This window comes from Acartia tonsa, chromosome 9, assembly GCF_053477335.1.
Source record: "Acartia tonsa isolate MP-2025a chromosome 9, ASM5347733v1, whole genome shotgun sequence".
Taxonomy (NCBI): domain Eukaryota; kingdom Metazoa; phylum Arthropoda; class Copepoda; order Calanoida; family Acartiidae; genus Acartia; species Acartia tonsa.
Window position 1 is genome coordinate 1,728,683 of NC_137268.1, and position 21,123 is coordinate 1,749,805.

Consider the following 21,123-nt stretch of genomic DNA (forward strand, 5'->3'; position numbering starts at 1 on the left):
AGTTCATATAAAAGACATGAGGTTTAAAATGTAAGGTTTCTACTAGATTTGTAGCTTTGGATAGAGGAAAAGAGATAAATCAAAGGTTTCAATTTTTTCATCATTTCAAAGTTTCTTCTCCCCGGGGGGAGCTTTAATGTAATTCTGTTTGTGGTAGGTTCCCTATAGAATATAAGCGCCAGGGATTTTAGGGATAAGACAATTGAATTATTGATTTGCAACCCCCGATGATGATAAACAAGATAATCTATAAATTAAAATTATTGGTTGAAACATTTGATACTACATTTGAAACAAATTTCTCAAAAAGTACCCAAAGTTTTATGCTGTTATTAACTTTGGGTACTAGGGTATTTAAAGCCCAGTGTCCCCTCCCGGCCCTGATAAGACCACATCATAATCAGAGATATGGCAACTGAGAATAAACTATTATACAGTATGGCTTTTAAACCGCCGATTAATAACCGATGGATTTGAACCAGTTCTTAGCCACACTAAAAAATCATTTATACCATCGTATAACAGACAATTTTCAAAGAATATTAAGATAAAAAACATACAATTAATACCAGTTTTGTAAGCCCTTACCTTCTGCTTCATCTGTTTTAAAGATCTTAATCAAGAGACTTATAAACTTCCTTTTTTATATTAGTACTAGCGGTTGCGCTCCTAGCATTTAGGAGCTCTGTATTCGAAGTGATAAGAAAAGCAGAAAAATAGAGTAAAACCATATAAAGACCCATGTGAAGCTTTCCTTAAATGAAATCTAAAAAATAAATAGCTTAAAACCATACCAAGACTTATGTGATTTTTTCCTTAAATGGACAACACAATGGATTTAATAGTTATTGAAATCTTAAGCTACAGACAAAAAACCTTACTACTTTATATAATAGGATTATTAAAATTGATATTGCTTATCCTTTCTTCCTGCCATTACTCTAATTCCACAATTCTGTCCAACTTTGCAATTCAATTTCCCCAACTTTAACCCAAAATTTTTCCCCATGGGGAGAAATTATGGAAAAAGGGGGATATAGTATAAAGATATTTGTATATACAAAGCTATAAATAGAACATTATATTTGTTTGAATAAGCCTTAATTTTTAATGAAAATTTATTAAAAGATCAAAAAAAGGGTTAAAAAACAGGAAATATTTGTACATATCACTTCTTTTCTCTTTTGATAACAATTAAAACAAATATTTTTAATAATATTTATTAAAAGATCAAAAGAGGTATAAAATTAACAGCTAAAGATCTTACAAATATTCCAAGTTAGCTTTATTAATATCTCTAGAGGGAGGAGGCGAAGCAACTTCAATGATTTTATTTCAATAACTAAAGAATATAAGAAATAAAATGGTTTAGATTTCAAATGTACCAAAAACTACAAAAAAAAGTTGAAATAGTCAAACACCATTTTATATCCTTAAATATCAGATAGTTAGGTTATTTGTTTATAAATAAGACAAAATGGGTGTGTGGTCTAAAAAATGGTATAAATATGAAATAAGATATTTTTTTGTTACATTGAAAGTCTTAAAAACGTCCTACATATATTCACTCACTTCATTAGGCCTGTATTGGATATTGGACGGATAAACTATACTCGGTTCTAAAATAATTATGTCTTTGAGTCACAATAAAGTTTATGCTTCGTTTGGTCCAGTCTCATACTGTTATGTTTCATTTAAAATGTTGAAAGAAATGACCTAAAGAACACTTACATACTGTCGTATTTAGTTCATAACATGGAGACAATAACACAGAAAGAAATACAATTTTAAATTAGAAATAGAACCAAAAAACTTAAATTTTGGGTTTTAATCTCAAAGATAAGCTTTAATAATAAAGATTCTCGTAATCAAATGTATATAGACCAATAAACAAAAGTCTCTAAAAGCAGATATTTGTTATTGTATTTTAACTTTAAAAATCAAAGACAACATTATATAGATATCATTAACAACATCTAAGAAAATTCCGTTCATTTTAAAAAAACAAAAAAACAAAATCAAACATCTTTCTTTAAAAGCAGTGGAGAAAATCCTGTATTTATTTAACTGACAGATGAACAAATATTTTAAATTCTAAAATAGTTTCGCTTCCAATAACACACAACTAATGCCTAGGAGGGAGGGGACATTGAGATGTCTTTTTACAATAGTCCCAAAAGTTTATATTGAGGGCAATTATTCGTTGACTCATCAAATTTGGGGACTTTTATTGATTTTTGATGGGTTGGTTCTTTAAGATGGTTGTCCAAACGTTTCAACCACTAATTGTAAAATACAAAAGGAATAATTTTGTGTATCATTATTGGAAATGTACCTTAATTTATCGAACATTGTCTTATCCCTTTAGATCCCTTGCTAATACTACATTTATTTTCAGAATTATTTTCGAGAGAAGTGGAACACATTTGACTTTATCACCGTGGTCGGTAGTATCATCGATGCTACAAAGGAATGTTTACCAGATACAGAAACTGTCAAAGAAAAAGCTTTACAATGTTTCCCATTTTTAATTATGTAATGTTAAGGACGTCGAAGCATTTTATCTTTGAAAGTAAGGGGTGTTGAAATGCAAAATCGTAAATTGGTTGGGTAATTGTTTTTTTTTTTATTTTAGAGGGGAAAAAATCCCACATTTTGGGTGGAAATAAAAAAATACCTGATTTGTAAAAAGCAAAAGCTTTGAACCTTTCCTCCAAGTGTTAATTCCAAGTGTTTGGGGTAATCACTCTTCACCCCGACATCCCCTCCTTCGACGTCCCAGTAATAATCTAATTTTTTCCATTTCTCTTGTTTTTAAAAATAAAATTGGTAACAGGGAATAAAAAATCATTGAATATTTTAATTTTAAAAACTGCAACTCTGAAAAAAAACGGCAATGGGTATTTTAAGAACAACGATTTAGTACAACGTCATTTCAGAACTCGAACATTTAATTAAAACAGTTTTAAACCATGTTAAACATTATGACTGCTTGATTAGTTTGTAAATGTTGGATTCTTGCGGTTGTTTCGAGCTGCCAGATTGATCAAGCTGCTGAGAAGATCTGTCAGTGTCAGAATCCTACTCTATACTTTCATTCAGTCTTTCAAGGTAACAATTTTTTCACGTATTCATTCGAAACCGATTGATATCCGGTGGATTAGAACCGGTTCTCATCCATACGAAAAAATATGTCGGGGATCGTATTATATCCAGTTTTCTATGAATATAAAAAAGTACAATCATAAGATTTAAACAAGTTTTTATTGCCACTGCCTTCGGCATCTCGGTGTAGGGGGAGAACATCACTCAAAAATCTGCCTCGTGACGTCATAAAATAGACAACAATAAAGTGTATATTTTGCCACTATTTTGCATATTATTGTACAATAACAGAAAACTAGAAAGTTTTGTTATTTTTGACTAGCATAGATTTAATTGTTTTTTTTTTATATAAAACATCTTTAAAAAAATAAGCAAAGAAAACTTTTGATACGCATGTAGGTTTTTTATGCTATTGATAGCTTTATAACAAAAAGTAACAAATTATTGTAATTTAAAACACTCTAATAAGTTCTTGGTATAAAAAAATGGTACACCCTAATGTCCTTTGATAAAATATTGCAGTATTATCAAGTCTTTGTGCAAAATTAACTTCTAATTGAAATTTTGCGGACATTGCTAATAGTTATACGCGACAAGAATTTTATGCCAATTAATTTCTTTACTTTTCATTTTTTTTATTTTATCTAAAAAAATGAATAAAGTACAGTAAAAGAATATTAAGTAAAATTGTTTCAGAAAGTTTATATTAACTTATTTGTCAGTTTTTAGACTCATTTTAGATAAAAGTTATAATTGGTAAAATAGTTATTATCGCCTCGTATTATAAACAGCTTTACGCGGATATAAAATGTACAATTTTAGGATTAACACCAGTTGATTTAGCCCTAAGATGCCAAAGGCACGCGCGAAAAAAAAATAGTTTTAATCTTATGATTGTACAATTTTATATTAGTAGAAAACCGGATATAATACGATGCTAGACATAGTTTTTTTCGTATGGATGAGAACCGGTTCTAATCTACCGGATATTAATCGGTTTCGAATGAATACGATAAACCATATTAAGTCTTTTTGGCTATAACGTTTTTTTTTATTTCGTCCTAAAGGGAAGCGTTGTACTAAAGACACTAAACTTTTTGGGTATAGTCCATTTCGTGGCAACGCTCCTTAAGGGGCGATGCGTCGTTTTTTTCACAATAGCTTTTCTCCAGTTTCTAGCCCCTGCGGGGGGCTAGAAACACAGCGGGGCCACTTGCCTAACCTTATATAGCAATCACCTAACCCAATATAACCTAACCTAAAATAACCTATTAAAAGCCATTTTAAAAATACGACGAATCGCCCCTTAAGGGGCGTTGCCACGAAAGGGACTGTTCCTAACTTTTTTTTTGGTTTTTAGGCCTTGCCATATGTATGTATGTTAATGGGAATTTTGTTCTTTATCTACGCCATCATTGGGATGCAGTTGTTTGGGTCCCTCATCATGGATCCCAACACCGCCATTGAGCGCCACAACAACTTCAGACATATTTTCCAGAGTTTACTTCTATTATTCAGGTAAAGTAAAAGCAACAGAATGTTTGTCTGTGCGTAAGTAGTTTAGGATCTCGCTAACCTATGAACTGATATGGTTCTCATTTACAGGGAAGCTTCTCTAGGTCCAGGGAAGATTTTTAACTATTTTAGGGGTGGGCACCACCACACTCCCAAGAGCAATCGCCCCTAAAAAAAAGACCCCCATTCCAATTACTTTTCCTCTTCTTTTTTAAAATAATATTAAAAATAGAGTGTCGACTTAAGGGTCTCTAGAGGCTTCTAAAATTAAAGTTATTTTATATTTGTTTCTGTATTAAAGATACACTAAGTAATATTCTTTTGTTGTCCCCTCAAAAGAAATGGTTTATGAAAATACGTCCAATCCCTCCACTCCTTTGTAAACGTGTTTTTCAAAATAGACACCTATCGTCAAAAATATGAACTAAAATATCTTATAACACAGATTTGCTACTGGAGAGGCGTGGCCTGACATCATGTTGGCGGGTGTGGCGGGCAGACCCTGTGATGAGCGGGCGTATGAACTATAATATCTAATTATTCAGATGTGCTACTGGAGAGGCGTGGCCTGACATAATGTTGGCGGGTGTGGCGGGCAGACCCTGTGATGAGAGGGCGTATGAACTATAATATCTTATTATTCAGATGTGCTACTGGGGAGGCGTGGCCTGACATCATGTTGGCAGGTGTGGCGGGCAGACCCTATGATGAGCGGGCTTATGAACTATTATATCTAATTATTCAGATGTGCCACTGGGGAGGCGTGGCCTGACATCATGTTGGCGGGTGTGGCGGGCAGACCCTGTGATGAGCGGGCGTATGAACGCAATGAAACCACAGGTAAATGTTTCCAGTATGGCTTCGAAACCGACTATAATCCGCTGAATTATAATCAGTTTTCAGCCATACTGAAAATCATGTATAGCATCGTATTATAGACCATTTTCCACGAATTAATACCAATTTTGTTACCCTGGTCCTTCGGCCCTTCGTTTTTCATATTTATATAAAAATGAAAAATTATCAGATAAAAACCAGTTTTTAAAGCCTGGCCTAAAAAATTGGTATTAACTTTATAATTTTCATTTCAATATTCATGAAAAATTGTCTGTAATTCGATGCTAGATCTTTTTAAGTATGGCTGATAACTGGTTTTAATCCAGTGGATATTAATCGGTTTCAAAGCCGTTTTTGGAAATTATTCTATACACATAACTGAGGTCCATATCTCTTAGTGAGTGAATATATATGTATATGAATAATGCAGAGTTAATCTAATTAATTAATCTGATGTCATTTATACCAGGGATTGAGGGGACATTGGGCTGTTTATTACACTAGTCCCCAAAGTTTTATAATAATGTTTTCTTAACAACTTTGGGGACTTTTATTGAATTTTAAATAATTGGTTCATTAAGTTGAGTGTCCAAATGTTTCAACCAATTATTGTAATCTAGTGAATGGTTAATTTTGTTTATCATCATTGGGGATGTACATTAATTTAATTAAGATTGTCTTATCCCTTTATATCCCTGCTTTCATACCATCAACTCTCCCTTATACATAATATATATTCACAAATGTTTGTCTAATAAAAAGATTCAACAACATCCAAAAGTAGCGAAGCTCTAAAATGGAAGGACAAACGGATATTAACGCTTGTAGAGTGTCAGAACTGAATAAGCAGAATATTAATACATAAGTCTGGAAAAAATGTAAGTAATTTGTTGCAAAACTGATTAAATGAATGATACTATTTAAGGACATACTTACATTTTTGGACTTGATTATAGAGTTGCTTTGCTTATAATATTGTACTCTGAATCAACAACATCCATAAGTAGCGAAGCACAAAAACATCAATGGACATAGTGAGTAACTACGAAGTTGTTCAGTTGTCATAAAAAGAAAAATAGAATATGCGATAATTCTAGACATTCACGAAACCTACATATATAAAATACTAATCATTTGAAGTATGTTATTGAAGCTGGCCGTTAGACCGACAGACAAAGTGAATTATATACTAGATGTTCATTTTGAGAGAGAGGAAGAGAGAGAGGAATTTAGTAGAGAAGAAAAGAAAGAGAAAGATAGGAAACTAGATTTTTAAGATTAAACGAAAGAAAGAAAGGGAAATAAAACCATTAATAACAATGTATCTTTTTTTCTTTAAAAACTGCAGTTTGAAATTATATTAAATTTTATTCCTTTTATGCTGACTATGCTCTGAATCATGTGTATTGTGGAAATTCTACAACATAACTTTTTCTTGTGTAATTTTCTTTTCAACTTTCCATATATTCATATTTCTTGTTTTAAAATTTATAGGTACAGGTTGTTTCACAAAGAAGTACAATAGTAATTTAGTGCATTGTATTATAGACAGCTTTCCACGAATATTAAAATGGTTAAACTAGTTTTTTTTAGTCTCGAGTTCGTCCCCTCGAGGCTAACACAAATGGATATTGTACTTATTAATCTTTCATTTTAATATCCGCGGAAAACTATCTATAACACGATGCGATAAATAACTATTTCACATATGTTGGTTTCATTTGATTGGGAACTACAGCTAGGGTAATTTTGTTTATGATCATTGGAGATAAATAAATTCATAAATTTATCATCCATTGTCTTATCTCTTGATATCGCCACAAACAAATTTACACATGCCTAACAGTTAGGTTTTCAGTAATTTTTAGTAACTTGTAAATAATGAAATTTAGTATTCTTTTGCTACCCACCCTATAAAAAAAGTTCGCAACCTATGTCACAATGCAAAATGTTTTTGTGTGTTAAAATATATTCTGCAATTTTATTGCACCATAAAAGTTTACTTTACCTTTACCATAAGGTGTACAATACAACTTGCTAGTTTTAGAATAAGAATAAACATTTACTTTTCCGCCATTCAAACTGAGCAATAATAAGCAGAAAGGGAGGTGACATTGGACTATTTTTTATACTAGTCCCCAAAGTTTTACAATAACGTTTTCTTTTTTGTTGGCTCTACAGCTCTGGGGACTAAAACATTGATTGGTTGGTTCATTAAATTGAGTGTAATTTTTCAACCACTAATTGTAATACACAGAAGGGGTAATTATGTGTATTATCATTGGAGATGTATATAAAATAATCGGCCATTGTCTTATCCCTATAGATCCCTTAATAATAAGACAACATATGCAAGGTATTGGGCTTTGATTGCTTGTAATCTCTGGATGATTTATAGAATGCTTTTTTTATAGTAGCTCGACGGTCAATTAGATTTTCTATAAGTTTACTTCTGGGATGTCCAAGCTTTTTTATTTTGAGGGGGGTAAAATGAGGGGTTTCAAAGGTTTGAGAGGTGTAATATAATGTTTTAAGAGTGGTTTTTAAGTTTGAGTGGGGGGAGGGGGGGAACTCCCCATTACCACCCATCTTGAATGTCTATGGGTATACTTGATGTTACCACTGTTATGTCAGATGCGTGACCGTAATAGTTAAAGGATAGTAAGGAGAATGACTATTCTCAAAACAGCAACAACTTGATAACTTTTGATAAGATACCCAAGGATCTAAAGGGATAAGACAATGGCCGATAAATTTATGTACATCACCAATGATCATACACAAAATTATTCCTTATGTAGATTACAATTAGTGGTTGAAACGTTTGGCACTCAACTTAATGAACAAACCGTTAATAAAAGTCCCCAAAGTTGTTGAATAAGAAAACGTTACTATACTTTGGGGACTAGTATAATAAACAGCTCATTGTCCCCTCCCTCCCCTATGGAAAAATAGACCCCTGACAAAATGAATCTGGCTTTAATTATAATTATTTCAGGCGAACTGCTGGATCCTGATCAGACCTGTGGCTCCAACATGACCTATCTATATTTTGTTTCATTCATATTTTTATGCAGGTAATAATATCAGAGATTCATATATACATAGAGTCTGTAATATTAGTTAGTTAGGGGGTTAAAATATCCACGTAAATATTCAAAATAATATTTGACCTATCCATATTTTGTTTCATTCATATTTTTTATGCAGGTAATAATCACAGAGATTCATATACATAGAGTCTGTAATATTAGTTTGTTACATGTCTACATAATGTATTTAAATTTCATAATATTTGACCTATCTATATTTTGTTTTATTCATATTTTTATGCAGGTATAAACAATAACAGAGATTCATATACATAAAAAGATTAATATTAGTTTGTTAGGGGGCAATTTTTGACTTCAAATTGTAAACTTAAGCTTTTCTTAGATGTCTACATAATGTACTTAAATTTCATAAAGATCCGCCGCCGTTTTCCCGCCGACCGCCGACTGCGGCGGCTGGCAGCTGCCAAGTACAGCTGCGGCCGATGAAATTTATATTTTATAAAATTTGCATGAAGATAAACATTTTCTGCAAAAAAAATTCTTATAGCTTCAAAAATAAGAAAATTACAGCCGATTGAAATTTTTAAGTAAAAGGACCTAAAAATAAAGGTTGTTAAATAAAAGGGTGAAGGAAGCGAAAATTGACTTTGACTTACTTGAGGTCGGAAATTCATTATCTAACAGGGGACTTGCACAAAAAATGTTAGCCCTCTATTTCTAAGAGGAACTAAGATAAAAGGAAATGAGATAATGAGAGATTAAGGTGCGGCAAGGGGCCCGACTGTTAAGGGTTAACATAGAGCTAAATAGAGAAGTCGAATCTCAATTTGTCATTGTTGTGAAATCTGTAGGGTGTACATAGGTATCAAATTGAAATGGTGCTAAACGTTCCACAATTATTAAAATCTAATGGCAGAACCAAACTTTGCACCTTTATTAATGCAACAATGTCATAATATTTTCCCATTCACTTCAAACTTCCACTCTCATTTTTTGGGTTTCTTGAGTTTTTGCTAAATTTTTTTGGAGATTATTTTACCAATTATTATTTTAAGAACTTAAACTTTTTGAAATAAAAACAGCTTTTGACCTTTTATTTTTATCTTCTAAATGTTTGAGTACGATATAATTATGTAATTGATATGGGAATGATTCTATTAAAATTAAAAACCAAATTAATACTCTAGAAGTTTTTTTTAATTGGGGAGGGTTGAATTGACGCTTTTATAAATTGCGCAAGTTTTAGTTTGAAAGGTTTCATAATGCAGAGATTGCGTCAAGCCATATTTCTTCACAATTAAAACTATTTATTTTCATTTATTACTCTTTTAAAGTTATGCATATATTACTCGCTTTATAGGCATAAATATGCAAGCAATAAAATTATATTTTCATTAATTTTAATTATTGTTACAATTATTTGTAACAAGTTAAGTGATATAGATAGGCAAATAAAATGATAAAAAAACTGATTAAATTGCACGACCCCTATTTTTTAAATGAATTGCAAAAAAGAGAACAATTTTTTTCTCAATGCCCAACCCCTGTCGGAGGCACTAATCCTACGGTGTAAATAACTGCGGTGCTCTTAACATGGATGGCTCTCCATTATCCAATATATAACCCAACCTAACCTAACCTGATTTAAAATAGTAAACATAAAAAAAAACTACCCCCACCTTTTTCAATTTATTTTAAGATAAGAGAAAAGAGTTATCATTGCTTAGGACGAATCCCAAACTGTCCTACTTTTGATTCCTGTGACGTCATAAAAATGAGGGAGATGAGAGGAGAAGTGAAAAATAAAACCCATAAAAAAGAGATGGATAATCTCTCATTTTTATGACGTCACGGGAATCAAAAGTAGGACAGATTGGGCTTCGTCTTGCTTATCAGAGTACTTTGAAGGCCCTATGAAGAATTTCAAACCTTGCAAAAAACTGTTTTCAAAATAAGATTATCTACATTTTTTTCAGTTTCATCATGCTTAACCTGTTCGTGGCTGTGATTATGGACAATTTTGACTACTTGACCCGTGACTCCAGTATACTGGGATCTCATCATCTGGGAGAGTTCATCACTGCATGGGCAGATTTTGATCCGAGTGGCAGGTAATTTGGGTTATCAGCCCCGCAGGGTTAGGTTACCATAAAAAAAGATACAACAATTGCAAATTGTCTCAATTTAAGTTTATTTGATAATTTAAATACATTTAACACACACAAAAAAAACACAAGAAGTAGGTATTGCCAACAAGCGAAATAAATCTAACACAATATTTGGGGGCAGATAAATAGTCCTCTTAAATTCTGAGCTGTATCTACTAATTTGGCTAAAAATCACGTTTCAGGTTTCGTGATTTTTTTCCTAATTAATTTGCCCACATTTAATTGAATTATCCATGGACAAAAGTAATAGGATGATCTGTGTCTGTCTATGTGTACCAAAGGATCTTGCTAACAGCTGAATCGATATGATTCTCCTTAAAAGTATAGCTTCTTATAGATCTTGAAAAGGTTTATAACTATTTTTGGGGAGGGTACCATCCACCTAAATCCCCTAGAAACAATTACCTTCCAAAGTAAAAATTTTATTTACTCTTTTGTTTAAGTAGCCGCTAGTATTATTTAGTTTTAATATTTTGCCTAATTTACGCCTTTACATGGACTGTACAATATACATTTTTGTCTAGTTTTGTCACGAATTGAAAGGTTTTTACTTGTCACTTTTTTTGTCCCCCCCGCTACACAAACTTTTCATTTGGCGCATTATTTTTTTTTTAAACAAGGGATATGGATATATATTTTCTAAACAATAGTATGTAACGAAGCAGAAAAATATTTGATGGACACATGTACATTTTAGAAAGTTATAGAGAAAATGTTCTGTTGCCATTAAAAAAAAATCATATGCAATAATTTAATTTCTCGTATTCATTCGAATCCGGTGGATAGGAACCGGTTCTCATCCATACGAAAAAACTATGTCTAGCATCGTATTATATCCAGTTTTCTACGAATATAGAAATGTACAATCATAAGATTAAAACTAGTTTTTTTAGCCCCGAGGTGCCGAAAGCGGTTTATAATACGATGAAAGAAATAACTATTATACTTCACGAAAATATTATATGAAATAAATAAATATCACTGCTCTGTCTGTTGAAGCCTAACTGACAGAACGACGGACCAAGTAAATTATATTCTGGATGCTCATTGGTACAGGGAATTATCACCAAAATATATCAAACTAATCATTAATCTATCACATCCCTCCTCTGTATGGATAATTTATTTTCTCGTATTCATTCGAATCCGGTGGATGGGAACCGGTCCTCATCTATACTAAAAAACTATGTCTAGCATCGTATTATAAACGGTTTTCTACGAATATAAAAATGTACAATCATAAGATTAAAACCAGTTTTTTTAGCCGGTGCCTTCGGCACTTCGGGGCTAAAAAACTGGTTTTAATCTTATAATTGTACATTCTATATCCGCGGAAAGCTGTTTATAATACGATGCGAGAAATAACTATTAAAGCACACAACAAAGCATTGAATCTTTTAATTCATACCTTACATAGAAGCTGAAGTTATATATCAAATTAAATGAATTTAAAAATTGAAGACCTACTAAATCAAAAGCAACTGTTCCATGAGAATAAAAGGATCTTCACTCGCAAAAATTACTTTTTTTTCTGCACATAATAGTATGTAGTAGATTACATTTATGAAGATAAAAAAGTTGAATCAAGAAAGGGTTTAGATTTTCTTCAGATTCCATATATCTGTCCCTGAAAATGTATCCATTGTGTCTTTGTGTTTAACATCATGTTGACTAAATTGTTTCAAATATTGTTATTTGCATTAACATACAGATATGGGATTGCAATTTAATTTAGGACAGAATTAAAGCTAAAGACAGGGATATTACACCTAATAACAAATATAATTTGCGTCCTACTTCTACTACCCAAGTGTACAATTATTATTATTGATGTTTAAAGTATATTCAAGTATGGCTTCCAAACCTATTAATATTAACTGGATTAGAACATGTTCCGCCGTTTGGCAGCTAACACCCCTAAAAACTCCTAGATTTTAGTAGATAATATGTTACTTTTTACCGTGAACTGCACTAGATCCCAAATGCCCCTATTCATGGAATTGTCTAAATAATTTAGTCCATGTTTTCTAATTTAAATATAGGTCTTTAATTGTTGCAACTAGACCAGGTCACACCTCTATTGACTTTAGGTATCCAAAAGGATAAGACAATTTAGAAGAAATTTATGTAGATACTCATTGATTATCAGCAAAATTACCCCTTCTGTAGGCTAAATTGAACAAATCAATCAAGATCTATTGGAATTGTCTTATTTAGTCCATGTTTTGTAATTTAAATGTAGGTCTTTAATTGTTGCAACTAGACCAGGTCACACCTCCATTGACTTCAGAGATCTAAAGGGGTAAGACAATGGATGATAATTTGATTTAAATACCCAATGATGACTGACAAAACTACCCCATTTGTAGATAAAGAGGAAAAGTTTGGATTGTGCATAGACTTAACAGACAGAAAAATTTCATATTAGAGTAGTTTAAATTCTATAAAAAGAATCTTGAATGAATTTGTTATATAGTTGTAAAAAATATTTAAAATGTGTCTAAAACGAATTACAATATAAAGAATTGTGTTCTTTTTTAAAAAGCAGCTTCTTTTTATTAGCCCTTATCCGCAAGGTTATGATATTCAATGTCTTTTTACAAATCGGGATAAAGAATAATCATTTGACCTTGATATAATCATTTATGTTATATGATGAAGATAAGTTTCTTTTGAACATAATCTATCTTGTATACACGGATATAAAGGGATAAGTTAATAGCCAATAAATTGATGTACATCCCCAATGATGATGCACAAAATTACCCCTTCTGGAGAATACAGTTGTAGTTGAATCGTTTGGACACTCAACTTTATGAACCAACCAATTAAAGTTTAATAAAGTCCCTAAAGTTGTTAATCATAGGGATAAGGAAACGTTATTATAAAACTTTGGGGACTAGTGTAATAAACAGCCCAATGTCCCCTCCCTCCCTGCTTGTATCCTTTGTTCTTTGTTATAATCTCTTGCATAGCGGAGCTTAAATTTATTACCAATACATTTTAACGATAGAGTACTTTTTTATATACATAAAATCTTTACACTAATGTCCCTACGAAAAGCTTCTATGTCAGTATTTAAATTTAATTGAAGCCAGACATTTCAGGTATAATTATAATCATTTAAATGCCTTATGCTCAGAGAGGGAGGGGACATTGGGCTATTTATTAAACTACTCCCTAAAGTTTTATAATACTTATTCTTTGCTTAATAACTTTGGGGTGCTTATATTGAATTTTGATTGGTTGGTTCAATAAGTTGAGTGTCTATCAACCACTAATTGTAATCAACAGAAGGAGTAATTTTGTGTATAATCATTAGGGATGTACATAAGTTTATCGGTCATTGTCTTATCCCTTTAGATTCCTGTCTATGCTGTATTATTGTTGACATAGGTACTTATGCCAGGATGTAAGAAATTGTAATTTTTAAAAAGATTTAATGTTTAAAAATTCTATTAATGGTAATCAATAATGTATGAAAATCTATCTAATGCATGTGCATTTCATATATGCATATATACAATATACATTATTCATACATAATATAGTTTTATGTACACAAATTTTCTCCTAAACTCTTCTTTTCTCAAAACTTATTTTTGAATTCTTGAAAACTTTAACCATCTTTCTCACTTTTGACATTTATAAAAAGATAAAGGAATTGGTAAAATTTGCATTTCATGAGGGATTTCGAAATCTTATGCATCCAGAAACATCCTAAAAATTGATAAATTATTACTTAGATGTTGCACCAGATTTTCATGAACTCTAATTAAGTGATATTCACAGCTGTCTAAAATAAAGATACCTTCCCTCCAGCCCCTTATCCACATCCCCTCACCAACTACTGGATTAAAGAACTGACCAATAAATATTAGCATTAACAAAATAATTGACCATGCTTTGTTTAAACGATATGATACTTATAGAAATTACTGGTTATACAGTCAAATAATTCAAAATCTTGGATATTATGTATAACATTATAACATATATGTTTCCTTAGAAATTAGAAATATATATTTTTCATTATACAATAGTAATTTGTCACTTCGTATTATAGACAGCTTTCCACGGATATTAAAATGAAAAATTATAAATTTAAAACCAGTTTACCCGTTATCAATCTTTCCTATCCCTTTTTTGACATAAATCTGTAAAATCATTTTTGTGCACCAAAATTCTACTTTAACATTTCACTAACAGAAAACTCTTTTTAGACAACAAAATTCACCAAAATTCTATTTCAGTTCAACATTGAAGTGACGCTTTTTAGAATTGCTGCACATCTGTGAAAATTTTCTGGCAATTGATCCATTTATTTGTCTTTATCAAGATGTCTATTTATCCAGGGAGGGAGTGGATATTGGATTTTAAAGGATAATGGAACCCAAAAATTTATAATCCCCAAAGATTTATAGAGATTTAGTTGGCTTTTTAAAAGCGAAGCTTTTCTATAATCTGGGTCGGTCCGTCAGTCCGTCCGTCCATCCGTAACGGATAGCTTTTTTCGTAAATTTAGGCATGTTAGTATTGTCTTATCGATTTCAAACTTTGCATGGTGATTCCTGCTGTAAATAGGTACGATTTAGAAAGCGTAGCAACTCTATAATCATTACCAGAATCCATTTTAAACATGTTGTATTTTTTACTTTTTTAACAACAAATTTTTATATGATCTAATTATCCGATTGATTTGATTTTTGGTATACTGATTCCTGGGACAACAAAGTACAATATCATAAGTGAAGCAACTCTATAATTAAGTCCTAAAAATGTAAGTATGTCCATAAACATTATTCTGTATCAAGCAGTTTTTCAACAAATTTACTTACAATTTTGCATCGACTCTCTTACATTTATAGTCTGATTATTCAGTTCTGACACTATAAAAGTGTTAATGTCCGTTAGTCCTACCGTTTTAGCGCTTCGCTTTTATGGATGTTGTCATCCTTGTTAACTTTTGATCTTTTTATCTTTTCTGCTATATGTTAAATCTAATGGACATGTAATACATGGATAAATTAAAAGGAAAAAATTTGTCGTTTCTTATGGTTGCCCTTATTTTTTAGTCCGTTCTTTCATCCAATAGTGGGAGAGGGAATGAGATAAAGAGGGTGGATGGGATGTTATTTTAGCCAGCTGGGAGAATAATTAAAGTACATGAAAATCTGCTGTAACATCCGTAATTAATTATAAATTGATTATTAACATAATCTTTATTAGTTAACAGACAGATAAAAAATTTTGTAGCAAAAAAAGTTTTCTTTAATAAACTAAGACCATACAAAGAGTTAGATGATTGTTTAGCAATTTCATTTTAATTTGAATCACGACTCCTTTTTTCTAAAGATCCATCAACAAGTAGATCAGCAATAAAAAACAAATATATTATTTTTACTAGCTGCCAGGGGTTAATTCTTCTGGGAGTGATTTAACTTGAGAGGCTGGCGGTACACTTCCCTAAAATGGGTAAACAAAAAATACCTCCTTGAGGCCTATGAAAAGCTTCATTGTAAAGGAGAGTCATTTAGGTTCTGCGTGATTTTTTGGTCCAAACATAAAGGCATCCTTGTTTCTTATCTACTGGTAACTGTGCCCTTAGCATCTAGGGACTCTGTATTAAAAGATTTTTAAAATAGTCGAAAAGAATCTATAGTCTTGAAAATTTAAAAATAGCCTTAAACCATCCCAAGACTTTTTCCTAACTCAATCAGTTCATTAGTTATGTAAATCTTGGCATCAGACAAATTGTCTTACTACTTTCTATTATACTAGCAGCTACGCACCCTAGAGGCCACTAATGGCACTTGAGGAGGGGAGAGTTAAACCTATTTTTTTTAATTGAGATTTTTATTTTAGTTTAAAAAAAAAAAATTATAATTTTTTTGAGGGGTAGGGGAGTATTTTTTTTCTAGAGGCGATTTCTCTTTGGAGGTTGGTGGTACCATCCCCCAAAATAAATATAAGCCTTCCCGGGACCTATAAGAATCTACCCCGAAATAAATAAACTAAGAGAATGGGGGGGGGGGGGGTAATAGACCCAAAACCAATGTAAGAAACCTGGGAATTGTTCTGTGAACAACTTGTAAACCGCTCAACTCCATCAAAACTTTCCCCACATTTATACGCAAACTAATATTTAGTAGTAATACAAATTAATTATTATCTATTTATATATTTTTTATTAGTAAGAAAAATATGTTTTATTTTAGATTTAAATCAAATGCACAGTGGGTCAAAGAAAGACTAACATTTCTATGGAACTTGTTTTTTTTACTTTAGTGGGATTTAATCTTTATTTGAGAATTTTTATGTGTCAAAAATGTTTTTTAAATGTATAAAATGCGTCATATTGAAGTAGTTGGAATATTGTAAATTATGCTAGATTGTGTGTAGTATTTTTTTTATATTTTCTCCAATTCTCAAAAGGTTTCGCGAATAAAATTTGCGAAATTCTGCCATCAAGGAGTAAAAAAATTGGACGTGTGTTTTTTAAATTAATATCCAAAAGACATTTTATCAATAATGTAAAAGCTTTGGTGATATGTGACAATGGACGAAATAATTTAATTGTTGAATTAACTGTTTCTATAAAGCTATTAAATTTTTATTTTCAGTGGGACAATTCATTACACAGAAGCGTTGGAGCTGCTAAAGAACATAGATCCCCCGCTCGGATTTGGAAAGAAATGTCCGGATAAGATGGCCTATAAGAGGTTGATCAGGATGAATATGCCGATTGATAAGGTAAGGTTAATGATATCAGTCCCCAAAGTTTTATATTTATTAATGTTTTCTTATTCGTTGGGTCTTCAACTTTGGGGACTGTTATTGAATTTTGATTAGCTGTTTCGATAAGATGAGCGTTCAAACATTTGAACCACCAATTTTAATCTAAGAAGGGGTAATTTTGTATATTATTATCGGGAATGTACATTAATTGAAAAGGTAAGGTTGATAATATCGGGGAGGGAGGAGACATTGGCCTGTCCCCAAAGTTTTTTACTAATGTTTTCTTTTTCGTTGGCTTTACAACTTTGGGGACTGCTATTGAATTTTGATTTTAACCACTAATTTTAATTTACAAAAGGGGTAATTTTGTGTATTATTATTTGGAATGTACATTAATTTATCGACCATTGTCCTATTGATATATAATTGGAAATATTTTATGAAAAAGAACAAGGACATTTTTTCCACAAGTAGCACATGTATCAGCAAAAGAAAGAGTTTAGAGAAATTTAGTCGAGCCCAGAATCCCCCCTCTTATTTTGAAAATTTGAAAATAATTCCTTTAAGTGCCCTTAGAGGCAATAAGGTCTCTAGTCAGAATACATAGTATTCTATTTCTATAATTATATAGAAATGTACTAAAATTCGTACTTTTAACGTTATATAACCTTCAAATTTTGTTTTACATGAAACTTTTTCAAACTTGGATACTCAAATCATAAAAAAGGGAAAAGTTTTTTTATGTACATATAATATATCGTTAACAAGTAAGTGCACATAAATTAAAAGGGAGGGGGGGGGGGGTAGGCGCCAGAGTGGGAAAGGGGTTCTTTGAAAATAAGATAAACAACTTGATATAAAGGGTGAGCAAACAATGCGTAAAAATTAAAAATTCAAAATGCGCGGCTTGTTTAAATGGTAGAAAAATTTGAATTTCAAAAATCTACATATATTTTCTTGTTAAATTGTATTATAAACAATTATCTGTGAATAGTAAAAGAAAAAAAAAGTAGATCAATTTTTTTTTGTTGGCTCTGAGGAGCCGATGATCCAAGCCATGATCCAATTCGATTAATTTAATGATTTTTATTTATTGGTAATTAAATTCTCCCCCCCCCCCCCCCCTACCAAGTCCTAAATTCTATGTGTGTTAACCTAATATTATTATAGGGAAAAACTTATAATCTTTCATTTAACTTTTCTTCTATTAAAACCAACATGCTGATTATTAAAAGCAATTTTCTATGTAGTCGATTCATTATTTCCGCCCACCTCTAATAATCAACTTATTTAAACTGTTTGCCAATTCACTATCAGACAAGTTAAAAATTATATATATTCTAGGAGGGAAGAGTTAGCTTTACAACAACCCTGTTTGCTTTGATCAGAGATAATCTAAAGATTAATGTGCGAGAATCTGCTGAAATGGACCAGGTCAGAGCTTCCCAGATTTATTATTTCACGGATTTTTAAAATCTAAACAATTATATAAGAATAAAAACCTGTTTGGATGCTTTAACAAAATTTTTGAGACGAGGGATTTGTTATATTTGGGTCAGATTTAGACTTCCAGGAGATTTTTAAAATTGTAAAGGGTTGATTTTCATGAGGCTTACATGCGGCTGACGCGCGATTGTCGAGCCCTGCTTAAAATTATGTTGTCATTTTTTAAATAGGGTTAGATATATTTCTTATCATTAATTCCAAGGTCGCAGGACTTAAGTGGTTCTATATTGTTTATCCAATTATATAAAGTAGTAAGCGTTTTTGTCTGTCCCGAAGGATCTCGCTAACCGCTGAACCGATATTGTTCTCATTACTAGTGAATCTTCTTATAGGTCCTGGGAAGGTTTTAAACTATTTTAGGAGAGGGTGTCTTTACCCCCCTTCCCCCCAAAAATAATTTTTAACTTTTTTGAAACTTATGGGATGAGGTCGACCTTTCTCCCTACTTCCAGTGCCCCTAGAGGCTTCTAGGGGCGTAGCCGCTAGTATTGATATTAAAGTAAAAAAAAGATTAGACAGGGGTTAAGTACTTGTTTATTCACGGGATGGGGACCCTGTGCCGACTTTCAATTGGATCTTTGATATCAGCCAATAGCGTCGGAAATATTAACAAAGCCAAGCGTTACAAAATACCAAAAAGCAATTTGGTAGCAGACGAAAAAGGTTCCCACCACTGGAACCAGGTAATTGTCTAGATTATATAACTATACTTATACATTTATTATATTAATGAGCTTACAAAATTTTAGGCTGACCTAGAGTTGCGGGCAACTATAATGAAGGTTTGGCCGGTCACTAGAGCAGGAAAAATTGACCTTCTCGTACCAACAGAAGAACGTAAGTAGTTTTCTTTAAGAATACATGATTTACCACATGGCGTATTTCCCTTTTTGATTGTTAAGAACCCATAGACCCACTAAATATTTGCTCAATATTGGTTATAATCCTTATATCAAAATAACAGGATTTCGGTTTGTCTATGTGTTTGTGTGTCTGTCTGTACCGAAGGATCTTGCAAACTGCAAACCGATATGGTTCTTCGAAACGAAAAAAATGAATGGAAATTTGAAGAGTACAGAAATGGATAAAAAAGTTTTAATAAGTTTTAATGTACAATCTATATACAATCATAAAAAATCGACAACTAAAAAAATGGTTATTACATCTAACATATAAATTATTATACTCTAATAACTTTTACTATGAGACTCTAAAGGCAGTATTTATCAATTCTTGGATACCTAGTAAATAGATACTACGCGTCTTAAAAAACGCTGTCATACATAATAACATATAGTCTACAATGCTACATGTATATGGGGAGAAATTTATGGTTGAAAATTCGAATGCTCTGTAAATTACTGAAACTTTTTTTAAAAACCAGACTATATTTATTAGATATGTCATTCAGGAATTTAAGATTTTTATCAGAGCCCTTACATTTAGATAAACAATATGCATATAGCTTGTATAAACTAACCGCATAAATCTGAAAAAAAAAATACTTTTCTTTGAAAAAAGAAATAGAATTTTGCTTATCCCCATCAACATTTTTACCTCGGGGGAAATTACCCTTCCTGAAGTCAATTTATGGAGGTAAATAATCCCCCCCCCTCAATCTTTGGACTGGGGTAATTTACCTCCCTCTCCCCACCCCCAAAAAAATAACAATTCGTTTGAGGGGGTAAAATTCTGTATTACAGAATTGAGACGAAGCCCAATCTGTACCACTTTTGATTCCTGTGATGTAATAAAAATGAGGGATTCTCCATCTCTTTTTTAGGGGTTTTCCTTCCCACTTCTCCTCTCATCTCCCTTCATTTTATGTCGTCACAGGAATCAAAAGCGGTGCAAAAGTGGTACAGATTGGGCTTCGTCCAGAATTGATATAGAATACGTGGAAGTTTTTTCAGGGGAAAAATTATAGTCAATTTAGGGATGCTAATATGGACCTCATTTATTAGTCAGTTCGTTCATTCAGTAGGAGGGTAAAGGGGGTGGATGGGGATATCATTATTCTAGCCAGCTGCGAGTTTCACTTTATAATTGTACATAAAATCTGATGAAACATCCAATTAATAATATATCTCATATTACAGATACTGGTCCTGGCAAATTGACTGTTGGCAAACTATATGGTGGCATTCTCATCTATGAAATATGGAAAACAACAAGGTAAGATTTTAAAAAACAAGCTTTAA

The 21,123-nt window shown here is 31.9% G+C and overlaps 1 protein-coding gene across 1 annotated transcript in view; it reads left to right on the top strand.

Annotated features, from left to right (window-relative positions):
- The window catches only part of LOC145327988 (voltage-dependent calcium channel type A subunit alpha-1-like), a 186,549-nt gene extending 165,448 nt beyond the window's left edge, over positions 1–21,101 (top strand). The window contains exons 43-52 of the mRNA XM_080171515.1: positions 2,399–2,468; positions 2,999–3,111; positions 4,466–4,623; positions 5,366–5,460; positions 8,456–8,534; positions 10,487–10,621; positions 17,302–17,431; positions 18,761–18,850; positions 19,672–19,759; positions 21,022–21,101. Coding sequence (XP_080027641.1) covers positions 2,399–2,468; positions 2,999–3,111; positions 4,466–4,623; positions 5,366–5,460; positions 8,456–8,534; positions 10,487–10,621; positions 17,302–17,431; positions 18,761–18,850; positions 19,672–19,759; positions 21,022–21,101 — 1,038 coding nt within the window. The remainder of the gene's footprint in view (positions 1–2,398; positions 2,469–2,998; positions 3,112–4,465; positions 4,624–5,365; positions 5,461–8,455; positions 8,535–10,486; positions 10,622–17,301; positions 17,432–18,760; positions 18,851–19,671; positions 19,760–21,021) is intronic.
- Positions 21,102–21,123: the final 22 nt, after the last annotated feature.